Raw genomic sequence first — 14,005 nt, 5'->3', positions numbered from 1 at the left:
GATCCCGTTTTTCTCACAATCGACAAAATCAAAAACAAACAATACGCATAGTTGAAATTAAAAATACAAAATGGCGATAATTTACCCATTGCACCCTGTGCTATATATATATATATATATATATATATATATATAATATAGATTTGATCAAAAGATTAAATGTGGTACTTAAAATGTTTGAGGCACCAGAATTTGGTAGGGTAAAAACCAAAAACAAAATCAAGAGATTTGGTGGATAAAATTTGAAGAAAAGCAACAGAAATTCAATAGGTTATAGCAGTACATACGTTTCGTACAAACTTCATTTATTCATGTAGTGAGAACACTAATATCAGTGTAGTCCTTCTTTATTTGAAGTGGAAAATAAACCCCCAATTTATTGATAATTAAAATGTTTTATTACTAAAAATTGAAAGGGTACAGTTAGTTTACCAAATCAAAACCATTTTTAGCACATTTTTAAACTCCTAATCTTGGTAAATTCAACACCTTTTGAACATTTTCACATGGCAATGCTGTCTCTTTGACAAAAAACACATCCCTATCAAACAAATCAACTATTTAAATAAATGCATTTTCTTTGGTTTTAATAAGATTTCACTTAAAAGATATTAGCACAAAACTATGTGAGAAGAAGATACTAACCTAAAGTGCATAAGGTGAGACTGAACTAGAAAGAAGATATTAGAGACAGAGGCAGTTTTAATACTGTGGTAGATCGCAAGAAAGAAACTCTCCTGTTGTACCAAAAGTCAATATAAGAGTTTCTCTCATGGTATCTGCTGCAGTATAGTCTGTTCTAACAGAACACCCACATTTCAGACACCTGGATGTCTTTTTTAATCCATTACAACTCCCAAGTCCAACACTATTTTTTCACTCTGGTATAACAATTTCTTTAGGCATTTAAGTTCTTTTGTCTTTAATAACTTTGAGGTTTTTACTACTTTCACAATCGTAATACCCTTGATATAACTCATGAAGCTGTCTCAGTGGACAACTGAGGATAAGCCTGATATAGAAATTTCAAACAATGTCCCCAAAAAGAAAAAAAAGTAGTCCCCTCAATTGTAACCTGCAGAATGGTTAACCATTCATTAAATGCAGATATGTAAATATTGGAAAGGTACTGAGGTAAGGGTGCATCATTAGTAAAAACAAGATTTCTGTCAATGAGGAAATTAAAAAAACCATTTACCAAGTTTCTGACTTCTATAGTAGTCACAAATTTCATGGACTATTGCTGTGTGGTCATCTTTATCAGAAGCCTTTGTCAAGTCCAAATACATGCCTTCTACTTTTGATTGGTAAAGTAGCTGCTTTCACATTCAATCCTAATGTTGCAGTATTTGTATGGGCATTTTTTTGCTTGGACAGAATCTATATTGTGTTTTACACAAGTTATTTTACTCTTGGAACAGTATCAATTTGTGTCTGATGCTGAATTCTGTGATTTAACTGGTAGATGAAGTCAAAGATGAATGCCTATAATGTTTTATGTTTCTTCTGCTTCCTCATTAATGGCGAGAACATACAACAGCTCTTTTATTGCTAATGGGAATTTTAATGTTTTCCAGAAGATTTTGAAAAGAAACTAAAGGACTTTGGTTGGGGGATTTTTACATATTTTTAGGAGAATTGCTGGGAAGCAATCGGGGTCCGATGCTGAGTTTATATGTATTTCGTCTGAAACAGTTATTCCATCAATTTCTTCTATGTCCATGTAAAGCTGTGCTATTAAAAGTCTTTGTTGGCTGAGTTGTGTACCAGGAAAATGGTGAAGATATTAGAAGAGTCAGATATGCCATTCAGTTCTTTATTCTTTCAAAATGTAGTAGTATTAACATTATCGAGACATGTCACCATGTCACTGATGTTCAACTTCATCAGAGAGACAGTAACTATCAGGTGGAACACTGCCAAAATGCAGCAGACACATGAAAGTGCTCTTCACAATAATGAAAAAACAAACTAAGGTAAACTGCAAAGAAAATTTAAAATATTCACAATATCATCTCTGTGTCCACTTTGGCATTTCAATTGAGGAAAACTTTCTAAATGTTTTGGAATTTCTATATCTTCGTGGTTATTGATAATAAAAAGTTGACCAATTTTAGGTTGTCGATCTTCCATGATTTGTTTGGCATATTCAGTGTGGGTTAAAAACTCTGGTGATATAGTCTTTGAATGTTCTAAAAAAATTCCAATATTGCAACTGTTTTCTAATATGGTACAAAGGTTTACAGTTTTATATTTTCCCAATATATAGTCACGATTACCAAATGTAACTTTTAACCCAAAGTATTTGTCTAGATTCATTCCAATGTTTTCAGCCAGTTCTTCAAAGTTTGGGGATGTTAAAATATAGATATCATAAAGAAATTTAGTTACAATGTCATTCTTTGAACATGCTGACACCGTTTTAGCATTGGTTTCAGAGCCAAATCCAAAACAAAGATCATAATATTTTCTGAAGAACTCTTTGCTACAGTCAGGCTCTGTTTCTGTGAAATGCTTTCCTAAATTTACATAAATTTGTTTAATAAGCTTTATATCAACTTCATGGGGCTTAACTTCTGAAAACCTAAGACAAAGAAAAGCTTTAAAATATTGCTTATTTCTACAGAGTTTTCGTAACTTTTGTGATAATTCACTTTTATCACAATCCATGAGAAGTTTATTATAAAGTTCTTCATCATCAGGGAGTTCCTCTACTGACTCAATTAATTCCAACAGTAATTCATTATATTCAGTATGCCCATACTTATACACATCAGTCATTATATCCTTTATTCCCCAAATGTCTTTCAGCTTCTTCTGGAAAGGAAGAAATTCTATAGCAGATTTAATAGCAAGGAAGAACCTATCTGTTCCATCATCACTGAATCCTCTTTTTAACTCTTCATCATTTTCTTCTTTTGCTAGTATGAAATATAACTTTCCATACAAAATATTAAAACTAACGTCTTGCATTTTAATATTTGTTTTGAATATTTCGCAATACTCCTGGGCCTTTTTGTATTCTTTCAAAGTCATATATAATAAAATCAAATCATAGAGAGCAGCTCCGTTTTCTGGAGAAAGTTCAAGAGCTTTTTTAAAGTGATATTCAATTTTGTCAATGAATTCATTCCTTTCCATATGAGGAATAGTTTTAGGATATTTAACAAGTTTTCCAACTGTATTTTCTTTCTGAGAAAACTCCTTCCTTACAGTGAAATATGTGAATCCTGGACTATGTATTTTTTGATAAGTTAATCCAAGATGATGATGAGAAAATGCTGTTGCATTTATTTCAATTGCTTTTTCAAACAATTCCTTTGCTTTATCAAACTTATATAAAGTCTTATAAACTGTAGCACACTTTTCCAAAACAAAACGGTCATCAGGGGAATGATGAAGAGCTCGTTGAACATATTTTTCACTGAATTCCTGATCCTTAATAGTTTCCCCTGAAGGTCTCACTTTAAACAAAGCTAATAATGCTAACGTTTTCCCCATTAGGTTCTTGTCAATATGGTGAGGAAAAGCACATCGTATTTCCTCTAAGTACTGTACTGCTTCTTTAATAATTTCTTCTTTTTTTTCTTCATCATAGATCTTTCTTAAACAACGATACTGTAACAAAGCTATACCAAATAGACATAAATACTTGACTAGACAATCATTGGAAGCCTCTTTGTAAAGTTCGATAGCCCTCTCATAATCATTGAATGATATTCTACTTAAACAATAAGCAACATTTATTTTACCTTCTGCTTCTATCTTTTGGAAATCTTCTCTTTTTTCAAGATTGTTAAGATGAACCATAATGTCTTTTAACTTATTTATATTTTCATTATACAGATGAATGAATGCAAGATTGGTTAATGCCACGAGGTTGTCTGGATTTTTTTCTCGGACTTCATTGGCTAATCTTTCAGCTTCAATTTGTTTATTTAGCTCCCACAGAATGAACACCAAGGCATTCTTGTGGCAAATCTCTTCTTCTAAACCAGATATAGTATCATTACTTAATGAATTTTCCAGTTTTTTGTAAAGAGACAACCAACAATCTTTGCTGTAATCAAAACTTTCTTCCATTAAATTCGGAAATCTCTGAATTTTTTCTCTGTACAATTTTTTCATGTTTTCATCATCCTGAAAGAAAAACAAAATAGTGAATATGTATAAAATGTGTATTAAATATGACATCACCATTATCGTTGACAAGTTTTCAGGTTACTGAGACAAGGCTAAACCCTCCAAGTTAGGTAAGGCTGATGCAGTTGAAGTTCATTTGGGATTCTAGAGTTTGATGCCTTTCAAAAAAAAAAAAAACCTCCCCAGAAATGGAATTCCAAATGATAGCAGTTTTGAGGAAGCAGGATTGGTTTGATACTCACTAATGTCTGTGTGTGCATGCATGTCTGATGATTGCTACATGGCTCTGTATGTATGTAGGTCATCAGGGGCCATTGAGTAGTGGAGTCTTGTAGACGGTCAGCAACTGTTACCATCATTTTTCATCAAACTGAAACAACCCTAGAAATACTTTCAATGTGATCACAGAAAACCATCTGTCATGTTTAAGAGACATGTTTCTTTTTTTTCTTCCCAAAATGTTATTGCTCCTCTCCCTTCTCCTCCTGTCATTCCTCATTACACTCTCATTTTCATTTTTCATATAATTCAAGGCTCTCTCTATCACTCTCTTTACTACTACTACTACTACTACCACCACTGAAACTTCTATTCTTCCATGCTTGTTATTTTCATACTATCTCTACCTATGCCCACCTGACTTACACATCTCTCCTCCTCCTCCTCACTTCATCATACTCTCTCTCTATAAGTAGGTCCTACACTGACTATGCCCAGCCCCCCCTCCCTCCCTCCCTAGAACATCAATCCTCTAGACCAGGAGTTCTCTACCATTTTTTTTATCTATGGACCCCTTTCATTACTATTTTATTCTGGTGGAGCCCCCCCCCCCTAGCCATTCGATGTTTAAAATTATAGAAATTTCTTTCAAAATTCCTATTTTGGTTTTCACATTAATTTGTGTAAGTGGAATAATGTAAAATGTTAGAGAAAGACCCTTATCGATTTCTTACAATACATATCCCAATGTACACATCTCAAATCAAAATTTTTGTCAGGGGTCCTTAAAATATTATTGTGAATTCCAATTTTACTATTTTATTCTGGTGGACCCCCAAAATTCTTATATGGACTCTCAGGGGCCACATGGACCCCAGTTGAGAACCACTATTCTAAACCATCAAACAAAATCTTTACTTAGAAAGCATAGCCCCAGTCAAAGAGTCTGCCAAAGCAATGAATTAAACATAATATGAAGGGTTCTCACTGCAATTATTTTATGATCCTTCAGATTAATCCTCAATGTTTTAGTTCATTTGAATGTCCACCAGGAAATGTCTGACCAAAGACATTGTATAGAAATGTAATGGGAAAACTAATCTACGCACTTTCACTTATGTCGATACCATTTCTTCCAATTTTAAATTGTAATCATCTTCATCATCATTTAACGTCTGCTTTCCATACTGGCATGGGTTGGACGGTTTGACTGGGAACTGGTGACCCAGATGGTTGCACCAGGCTCCAATCTGATCTGGCAGAGTTTCTACAGCTGGATGCCCTTCCTAACGCCAACCACTCCAAGAGTGTAGTGGGTGCTTTTATGTGCCACCAGCACACGGGCTGGTCAGGCAGTACTAGTAACGGCCATGCTCAAAATGGTGTTTTTACGTATCACCTGCACAGGAGCCAGTCCAGCGGCACTGGCAATGTCCTCGCTTGAGTGTTGTTTTTCACATACCATCGACACAAGTGCCAGTAAGGCGACGTCTGAGAGTTAAATGCTAAACCTTTTGTGAGTGATAGACATGACTGCAATCTTTACTTTTTGGAATTGTGGGAAATCTTAAAATCATTTAAATTAAAATCTAGTCACTAAGAGATTGGCCAGTGACGTGACAAACCGTCTTTCTGGGACTCTGATGGATGACCAGTGGTTAAGAAAACATTGCTTGAACAAAGTACTTGCAGAACCAATATATTAACACACATGGGGTGTGGTACTATTCACACCCTTGGTAATATATGGCATGGGTCTGTTCATCACATCAATGTCGAAGATAAATATTTGGTCATCTTATGAGGTGGCAGAACTGAGAAAGGTGGATACCTCTTCCAAGTCGCTGGTCCTGAATAGGTCATTATTTCTAGGTGCTGCGTTTTTACTGGTGGTAACAGACATTGTGGGCCTTGAGTTCTAAGCGTTTTCTCATGTCTGCGACATAGATATTTTAAATTTTGTATTTATATAGAGACTGACAAGCTGTCCCCAAGGCTTTGCTTTGTGGATGCAAAACCTTGGGTAACTCTATGTCCAAGATATAAAATTTTTACTATAACAATTACTGCTCTATTCTTTAGAGTGTGCTTCTTTCTGATGTATATTTTTTTATTAACAATATAATTAATAAAACATATATCAGAAAAGAAGCACATTCTAAAGAATGGAGCAGTAATTATGACAAAAAAAATTTTAATTTTAGACATAGAGTTACCAAAGGCTTCGTATCCACAAAGCCAAAGCCTTGTGGACAGCTCGTCAGACTGTATAGAAAGACAAAAAATTTTAATAACTTTCTACGTCGCTGACGTGAGGAAACGTTCAGAAATCGAGATTTAAGTCTTAACATATAAAAACGATAATGAGGAAGGGTTGTCTCCCCTGAACGAGAGGATTAAAGACATCCTTAAAGACCCGAAAAAGCCTGACCAGCAAACGGAGAGATCGAATTTTTCCGGTAGGTAGCGCTTCAAGTGGACACGTTTAGAGAAAACTTGTTATAAATAAATAAATTAATAAATGTGGATGGAGGGATTGTCTTCACTTCCTTGTTGCTCTTGTCAGTTTCATATATTTTCGTGTTGGGAATTCTCATGAGAATTTTATTATCCGATAATAAACTTTCGGGCGCTTCATTCATTTTTGTTCTTTTCTTGGTTAGGTGCAGTTCTCTCCTTCTTGGGAAGTTTCTGTCTACTAATTACTTCGACAATCTCAACAGATCAAAGGTTTCGTGCGTTCGAATGTGCAAAGGATGTGGATTGGTTATTTTGACATTTCAAACTTTTCTATGGCACTAATCCTGTTTGTTAGAAACACGGGATTATCTCTACGTTTGCTGTTTAACGTTGACGAAGCACGTACTTACATGTCTAAACATGCAAGTATATGCATGAAGATGCATACATGTGTCAAATCGGCATTCTTTCCATGTATATATTCTATCTGTCATTCCTTCCCAGCTGTTTTGATGGCGTGTTCGGTAAAATCTGTAAAAAGACTTTATGTATTTATTTCTTGGTTCGATATACCACGCAACACTTTGATATTGAAGACCGATTTTCATTTTCTTAACAGCTACCGTCACCGACACATTCACACACATACAGTCAAACACACACGCACACACAGATATATACATAAATCTAGGCTTATGTGTTTTTTTTAGTATTGTTATATTTAAAGAAATCTTGAAATAAACTGAATGTTATACATGCACACGTGCATGCGTACACACAAAATAACACATAGTTAATATTTGTTCATGTTAGTAAATATGTTGATATACTTACAAGTACAATTCCATCCAATTTTTCAATTATTTCTTCAGTCATTTTCTGTCTCTCCTTTTTTTTTTATCCTTAAAAGCAAATTTATAAAACTAAACAAAATAGTTTCGTTTCCTTCTTGTCAACTTTTTTCTGCTATATTTTGTCAAAAAGAAAATGTAAAATTCTATAAATGATATATTATATATAATAAAGTTCAATACAGTTGAATGTGTCCGAACAACGAGAGTGCAAATATATTGTAACAACTCTAACAACACAGTGAGTGTCTCTTTCCTGAAACGATACCCGATTGGAATATTGGATACTGTGAATGGATTCGAAAAATATAGTCGAGATAAGTGAGACAACTGAAGAAGTAGTAAAAACTGTTTGATGAAACTTAGAGAATGGCAGAAGCAAACTATATTAAAGTGTCAAAGTGAAAGTTTTATAGGGAAAAAAGAAAACAAAAACACTTCCGCAATCCGGAAACTGGATATGAAATGAGTAAGAGTCACTAAAATAAAATTCAAGATTCTAAATAAAACAGAAATTCTTACAACAAGCATTAAATATATTAAAACAAATTTATTTCTTTGGTTTTACTTAAATTTTAAATAAACACCATTTGACCAACACTAAATTTGTAGTTTTCTTATAACACACACACACACACATGTATGTATATTGTTTTCTTTGAGTTTAATTCAAGTTCTTGAGAAAGTGCCGGTATTCACATAAAAACCTCAGATAGAGAACTTGGGGAATGTCTTTCAAATCTTTACTGTGGCACAAATAGATTGAATCTGGAAAATCCACGTTGGTACACAACTTAATGTACCTATAATGATAGGTACAAATGAGAATTCATAGTCAGGGTATAAGAACTGTAAATTGCATATTAATTCGCCATAAATGTTCTCTTTTCTCTGGACGTTTGATTGTACGTTCACATCTGCTGGGCAGCTGACCTCTACAACAGGGCAGGACTTTTGTTCTCTGTCCCACCGAACATTATCAGATCTGTTATGTTTGCACCAAACTGATATTTTTATTGGGATGTTCCACTAATATTATTTGGTTTTAAAGGTGTGAATACCTGCTGGTTCTGACCTGGCTTTGATGTAAACATCAGGACAGTCCTTCCTGCGGATAGCATTGTAAATAGTCTTTGCAGCAATATCATGCCTCAGGAGCAAATAGTATCTCGTAGACATCTTAGGATAGCTGCTGATGATGTGGGTGATATCTTCCACATTCGTATAGCAGAGCCTACATTTTTTTTATCACAATGTAAAGGTTTGTTGTTTATCCCTCTTGTTTATCAGGTATTTAATAGTTATCTCCTGTTCCTGTATAGCGAAGGCCTAACCTTCTAGGTGGGATGCAATGTATCTACCATAGGCCCAGGAGAGGCTATTCTTCCTGCTTACAGCATATGTACCCATGCATTGCTTTTTGTTGGTATGATGCCTGCTTCTCCTTCAATCTTCTGTTTACGTAGGCCAGTCCAACCTCCTTTGGGTTACATGCAACAGTTGTATTCTCAGTGTACCTGCACAGTAGTTCTTCTCCAACTCTGAAGATGTTGCTCTTATTTTTGAGTATGCATGGAATGTATACATTTCATTCTTTACGGTTCAGCAGATGTTGTCTGAGTGATACAATGCGATGGTTAACGGCTTGTAAAAATTTACACTTCCTTCTCCAAGCCTAGATTCGAAACCGAATCTAAGAATGAGCGGTCGCCCAAACACGACAATCAACAGGCGCGAAAAACAGGTTTTCTTTGTCCTGTCAAAAAGTGATCGATCATCTCCCTTTGACCTTCGACCTTAGAATGTCAGGCGAAGTTCAACTGGTCAGCATCTGACCTATTTAGGTACAAACTCTGCTGCAGTATGTATGTCCTTCTAGCTGCCACGATTCTTATAAATAGAGTGGTCAGCAAGACGTCAGGACACACAGGGACAGACAGACAGGGAGACTGCTACTATGAGACCTCTGCTAATGTGTGACAGAGATTTTTCTCCGGCCAAGCAAGATGAGAGAACGAACATACACATTACAATGGTTAAGACTCCCTTGGTTTTACTAATGAATCATGTATATCATTGTCTAATATATTTTGCATGTTCGTATTTGTAATAAAAGAAACTAACTTTAGCATAACATTAGGACTTTATTCCTTTGTAAAGTGGTACAATGGCTCAAAGTAAGAAACATTACACGTTCTGTCAGTTGTTGTTCATCCATCATTTTGATAATACAGGTCGGTTCATCATCAGTTGCATGGGTTCCATTATATATATTTATTTTTCTCTGAAAAAGGCAGGATCTGCATAACTTGCCTTGATGAAAAACTCTCACCCCTCTGACTTGTAAATAATTTGTCGCACCAACTTATGGAGGCTCCAGAAGGATATACTTTCTCAACATCAAAGCTTCAATGTTGAGTTTGGTGGTTCTCAGCCACCTTTATCGATATGTGAATTGTCAACATTATTGGTTATTCCACCTGAATTATTTAATAATTTATCTGCAGATTGTAAACCAATTGCTATTAAATCTTGTTGTTAGAGTAAGCCAGATCGAGATTCTATCAACACCTCTTGGCTGAAGGCATTATCGAGCCAGGTACATCTCCTTGGCATGTCCAAGTTATTGTTACTGCCAAAGAACGCCAAAAAAATGAGGATGGTTGTGGATTATTCTCAGATGGTACATCGTTTTACTCAACTTGATGTATACCCACTGTCTTGGATTTCTGATCAGATCAATGACATGACATGCAAATTATAGTGTGTACAGAACCATTGATCTCAAAGACGCAACTACTAAGTCCTCCCCGTGATGGAGATAAAAAAGTTCACTGCTTTTGAAGCTAATGCTAGACTGGCAATTTGTGAGAATGCCACAAGGAATAACTAATGGTGTTGCTTGTTTTCAACAATCTGTATATAAATTTATATCTGAAAATAGTTTAATAGCGACATTTGCATATTTAGATAATATCACTGTCTGTGGCACTGACCAGAGTGATCATGATGTTAATCTCGCTGTATTCATGGAAGCTGCTAAGCAAAATAATCTTAAATTTAACAAAACAAATTTGTATTCTCCATTCATAGAATCCAGCTTTTGAGTTGTGAGGTATCTCATAGAGATCAAACCAGATCCAGAACACCTTCAACCTTTGAGAGATTTGCCTGCTCCTCACAATTTAAAACTTCAAAAAACAGTGGTCAGTTTGTTTGCATGCTATTCCAAATGGATACACAATTTTTCAATCAAACTTAAACCTCTAAGCAGTAATAATACATTTCCTCTCTCTCTGGAGCTGCACTTGAACCATAAGACATTGAAGACTCAGTAATTGTGGCTGTAGATGAAAATTTACCCTTTGTTGTTGAGACAGATGCCTCTAATTGTGCAACAGCAGCAACGTTAAATCAAGGAGGAAGACTTTTTTTCTCACACGTCTTACAGAAGTCTTAGTTAAAACATCCTTCAGCTGAGAAAGAAGCTTCCTCAATTATAGAATCTATACACCACTGGAAACACTACTTAAACTGGAAACGATTCGCTTTATTACAAATCAAAAGTCAGTAAGTTTTATTATGCTTGATGGTAAACATATCAGAAAAACAAAAAAATGACAAAATTTATAAAGATGGTAGCTGGAGCTTTCAGGCTATAACTTTGACATTCAGTATCGCCCAGCGAGCTGGCAGAACCATTAGCATGCCGGGCAAATGCTTAGTGGTATTTTGTCTGTCTTTACGTTTTGAGTTCAAATTCCTCCAAGATCAACTTTGCCTTTCATCCTTTCAGGTCGATAAATTAAGTACCAGTTGCATACTGGAGTCGATCTAATCGACTGCCCCCACCCCCAACTCCCCAAATTTTGGGCCTTGTGCCTAGAATAGAAAAGTATTGCCCAGGTAATGAGAACATACCAGCTAATTCCTTGACTCGACTGTTTTGCTCTGCTGTCAGTTCTAAGCAACTTGCTGAGTTCCCTTTGCTACCTGGGTGTAACATGAATGTATCACGATGTAAAAACTAAAAAACATTCCAGTATCACTGAATGAAATCAAAGCAATGACTTCCTCTTCTAAAACCTGTGCTGAATGTAAACCCCATTTTTTAAAGCCTTCTAAGATGAGTCTAGTGAAAGCAACCCCAACCATCTGAGAAAATTCACTTAGATTTTAAAGGTCCACTTCCATCTGCTACTCGTAGTTAAGATATTTGAACAGTAGTTGATGAATATTCTAGATTTCCTTTCACTATTCCATGTGGAGACACTTCTACTGCAACAGTCATCAAGAGTCTTTGCTTAATATTCTCAGTTTTCAGTATGCCTAGCTATGTGCATTCGGTTAGAGGCTACTGCTTCATGTTGGAGGAATTGAAAGGATGGCTTCATAGTAAAACATGCATCTATAACCCAAGAGGGAATGGACATAAAGGAAAGTTGTCCTGCTGATGTGAATATCTCTATGAAAATCAAAGAGAAAGAAGATAACTATGGATGACTGCCTCAAAACCTCCAGCTTCTATATCAAGAATACAAATCTACATTTCTTATCGATAATAGTTGGTTTTGTAAGTAAATACCTTATTGTCAGTCTGGAAAAGCTTGGATTTTCAGTTCAACAAATCAACCAACCGATTTGCACATTACAAATACAATCTGTGGCATAACTACAGATGTGTACGCCCACCCCCACCCCACCTTGACTTTATTGCTTCATAATTACCAAAAGAATGGACACTTATTAACAGAATTATCAACAAATACCACTTACATGCTGTAGATTCAGAGTTTATAGGAATTTATAGGAAAGAATTTTTTTCCCTCACTAGTGTATCTTTTAATGAGTTTATACAAATACCTTTCAAATAGAAATTTATGGGGAAAATTTTTTTCCAAGGTGGTGGGGAGATGAGTTTTGGATCAAGAAGACCACTTAAGTTGGAATTTTGTTTTGACAGGGATATTTCCAGTTTTTTTTTCACAACCTTCAAAATGAAAAAAGTGTCAAAAATTTATGATCTTTTTTGACACCTCTCTCCTCACCATCCTACTCCGGACCGATTTTGGCCAATTTTTTTGGCACTTAAAAACGAGAGAAGCAGAGGAGATTTGTTTGTTATTTCTAGCACCTCCCAAGACCACCCTCCATTTTCAACCTTCACATGTATTGATGCTTTGTCAATATTTTGACAAAACATCAAAACATGTGATGGTTGAAAACAAGTGCAGGGAGGTTTTTTTTTGTCTCTAAACTGGCCAAATGGTGTAGGGAAAAGTCAATTACATAAATCCCAGTACTTGAGTGGTACTTTCTTTTATCATCCCCAAAGGGTTCAAAGACAAAGTTGACTATGGTAGGATTTGAACTAAGAATGTAAAGAACTGAAAGAAAAACTGTTAAGCATTTGGTCCAACAAGCTAACAATTTTGCCAGCTTGAAGGAACCACCAAAATATGAAATAAAAATAAATTTATAACAGAAACTGAAATTGGTCCTTCATGTTGCAATACTAAACCCAATGAATAAAAATAATAAACAAAGAAAAATTGACATATGGCAGTGATTTTGAGCTAAGTTTTTAATTCAAGGCATAACATTTATAGAAAAAAAACAAAACAAAAGAAATGGAAGGAGAAAAGTGAAATAATATCACAGTATAAAGAAAAAGTAACAACACATGTAAACATGGCATTTGAACAACATGGAGCAAAACTGAGCTTTAACAGAAGAGTATATTATGTAGAAAAGTAAAGTTTCACAATATAAATTTAGTTGAATTGTTAGTTGAGTGAGGCTATTAATTATCAGCTGGATACGCAGCCCCAGCATCCCTCGACATTTACATTGCCACAGTTTCACATTTGAAATGCATTAAGTGTTAAAAAAAAAATAAAATAAAATAAAGCAAATAATTTTGAATATGGTTGGTTTTCAACCAGTGACCAGGGGCAAAAAACAAGCACACAGGCTCGAGCACACATTTTATTTTTAAAATGAATCTCATTTACACTCCAATGTATGTTTCTCTTGTGTGTGTGTGTGTGTGTGTGTGTGCTTATGAGAGTGTATATATGAAAGCATACAGAAACAAATGTGTGACATAAGAGGCCTATGAATATGGTACCAAATCATTGTGGCACTCCAGCATGGCCACAGCCGCCTGGCTGAAATACATAAAAGAAATACACACATACATACAGGCACTGCTCGAATGATTTCAGATCAGATTATATGTATAATATATATATATATATATATATATATATATTTATATATATATATATATATATATATATTATATATATATTATATATATATTTATATAT

General features: G+C 34.9%; 1 protein-coding gene across 1 annotated transcript; it reads right to left on the bottom strand.

Moving 5' to 3' along the window:
- Positions 1-265: 265 nt before the first annotated feature.
- Positions 266-8,087, bottom strand: LOC106878804 (uncharacterized). Its single transcript, XM_014928146.3, has 2 exons — positions 7,657-8,087; positions 266-4,140 (listed from the first exon to the last, which is right to left on the bottom strand). The coding sequence occupies exons 1-2, from the start codon at positions 7,696-7,698 to the stop codon at positions 1,972-1,974; spliced, it is 2,211 nt and encodes a 736-aa protein (XP_014783632.1). The 5' UTR covers positions 7,699-8,087; the 3' UTR covers positions 266-1,971.
- Positions 8,088-14,005: the final 5,918 nt, after the last annotated feature.

Source organism: Octopus bimaculoides, chromosome 20, assembly GCF_046866305.1.
Source record: "Octopus bimaculoides isolate indiv1 chromosome 20, ASM4686630v1, whole genome shotgun sequence".
Lineage (NCBI taxonomy): Eukaryota > Metazoa > Mollusca > Cephalopoda > Octopoda > Octopodidae > Octopus > Octopus bimaculoides.
Note: the sequence above shows the minus strand (reverse complement) of the source record. Positions and strands in the feature narration are given on the sequence as shown.

Excerpts from the sequence above, each read along its gene's own strand:
- LOC106878804 (XM_014928146.3), bottom strand. The coding sequence starts at position 7,698 with ATGACTGAAGAAATAATTGAAAAATTGGATGGAATTGTACTT. Across the intron at positions 4,141-7,656 it reads AATTGGATGGAATTGTACTT|GATGATGAAAACATGAAAAA; the intron begins GTAAGTATATCA and ends TTTTTCTTTCAG.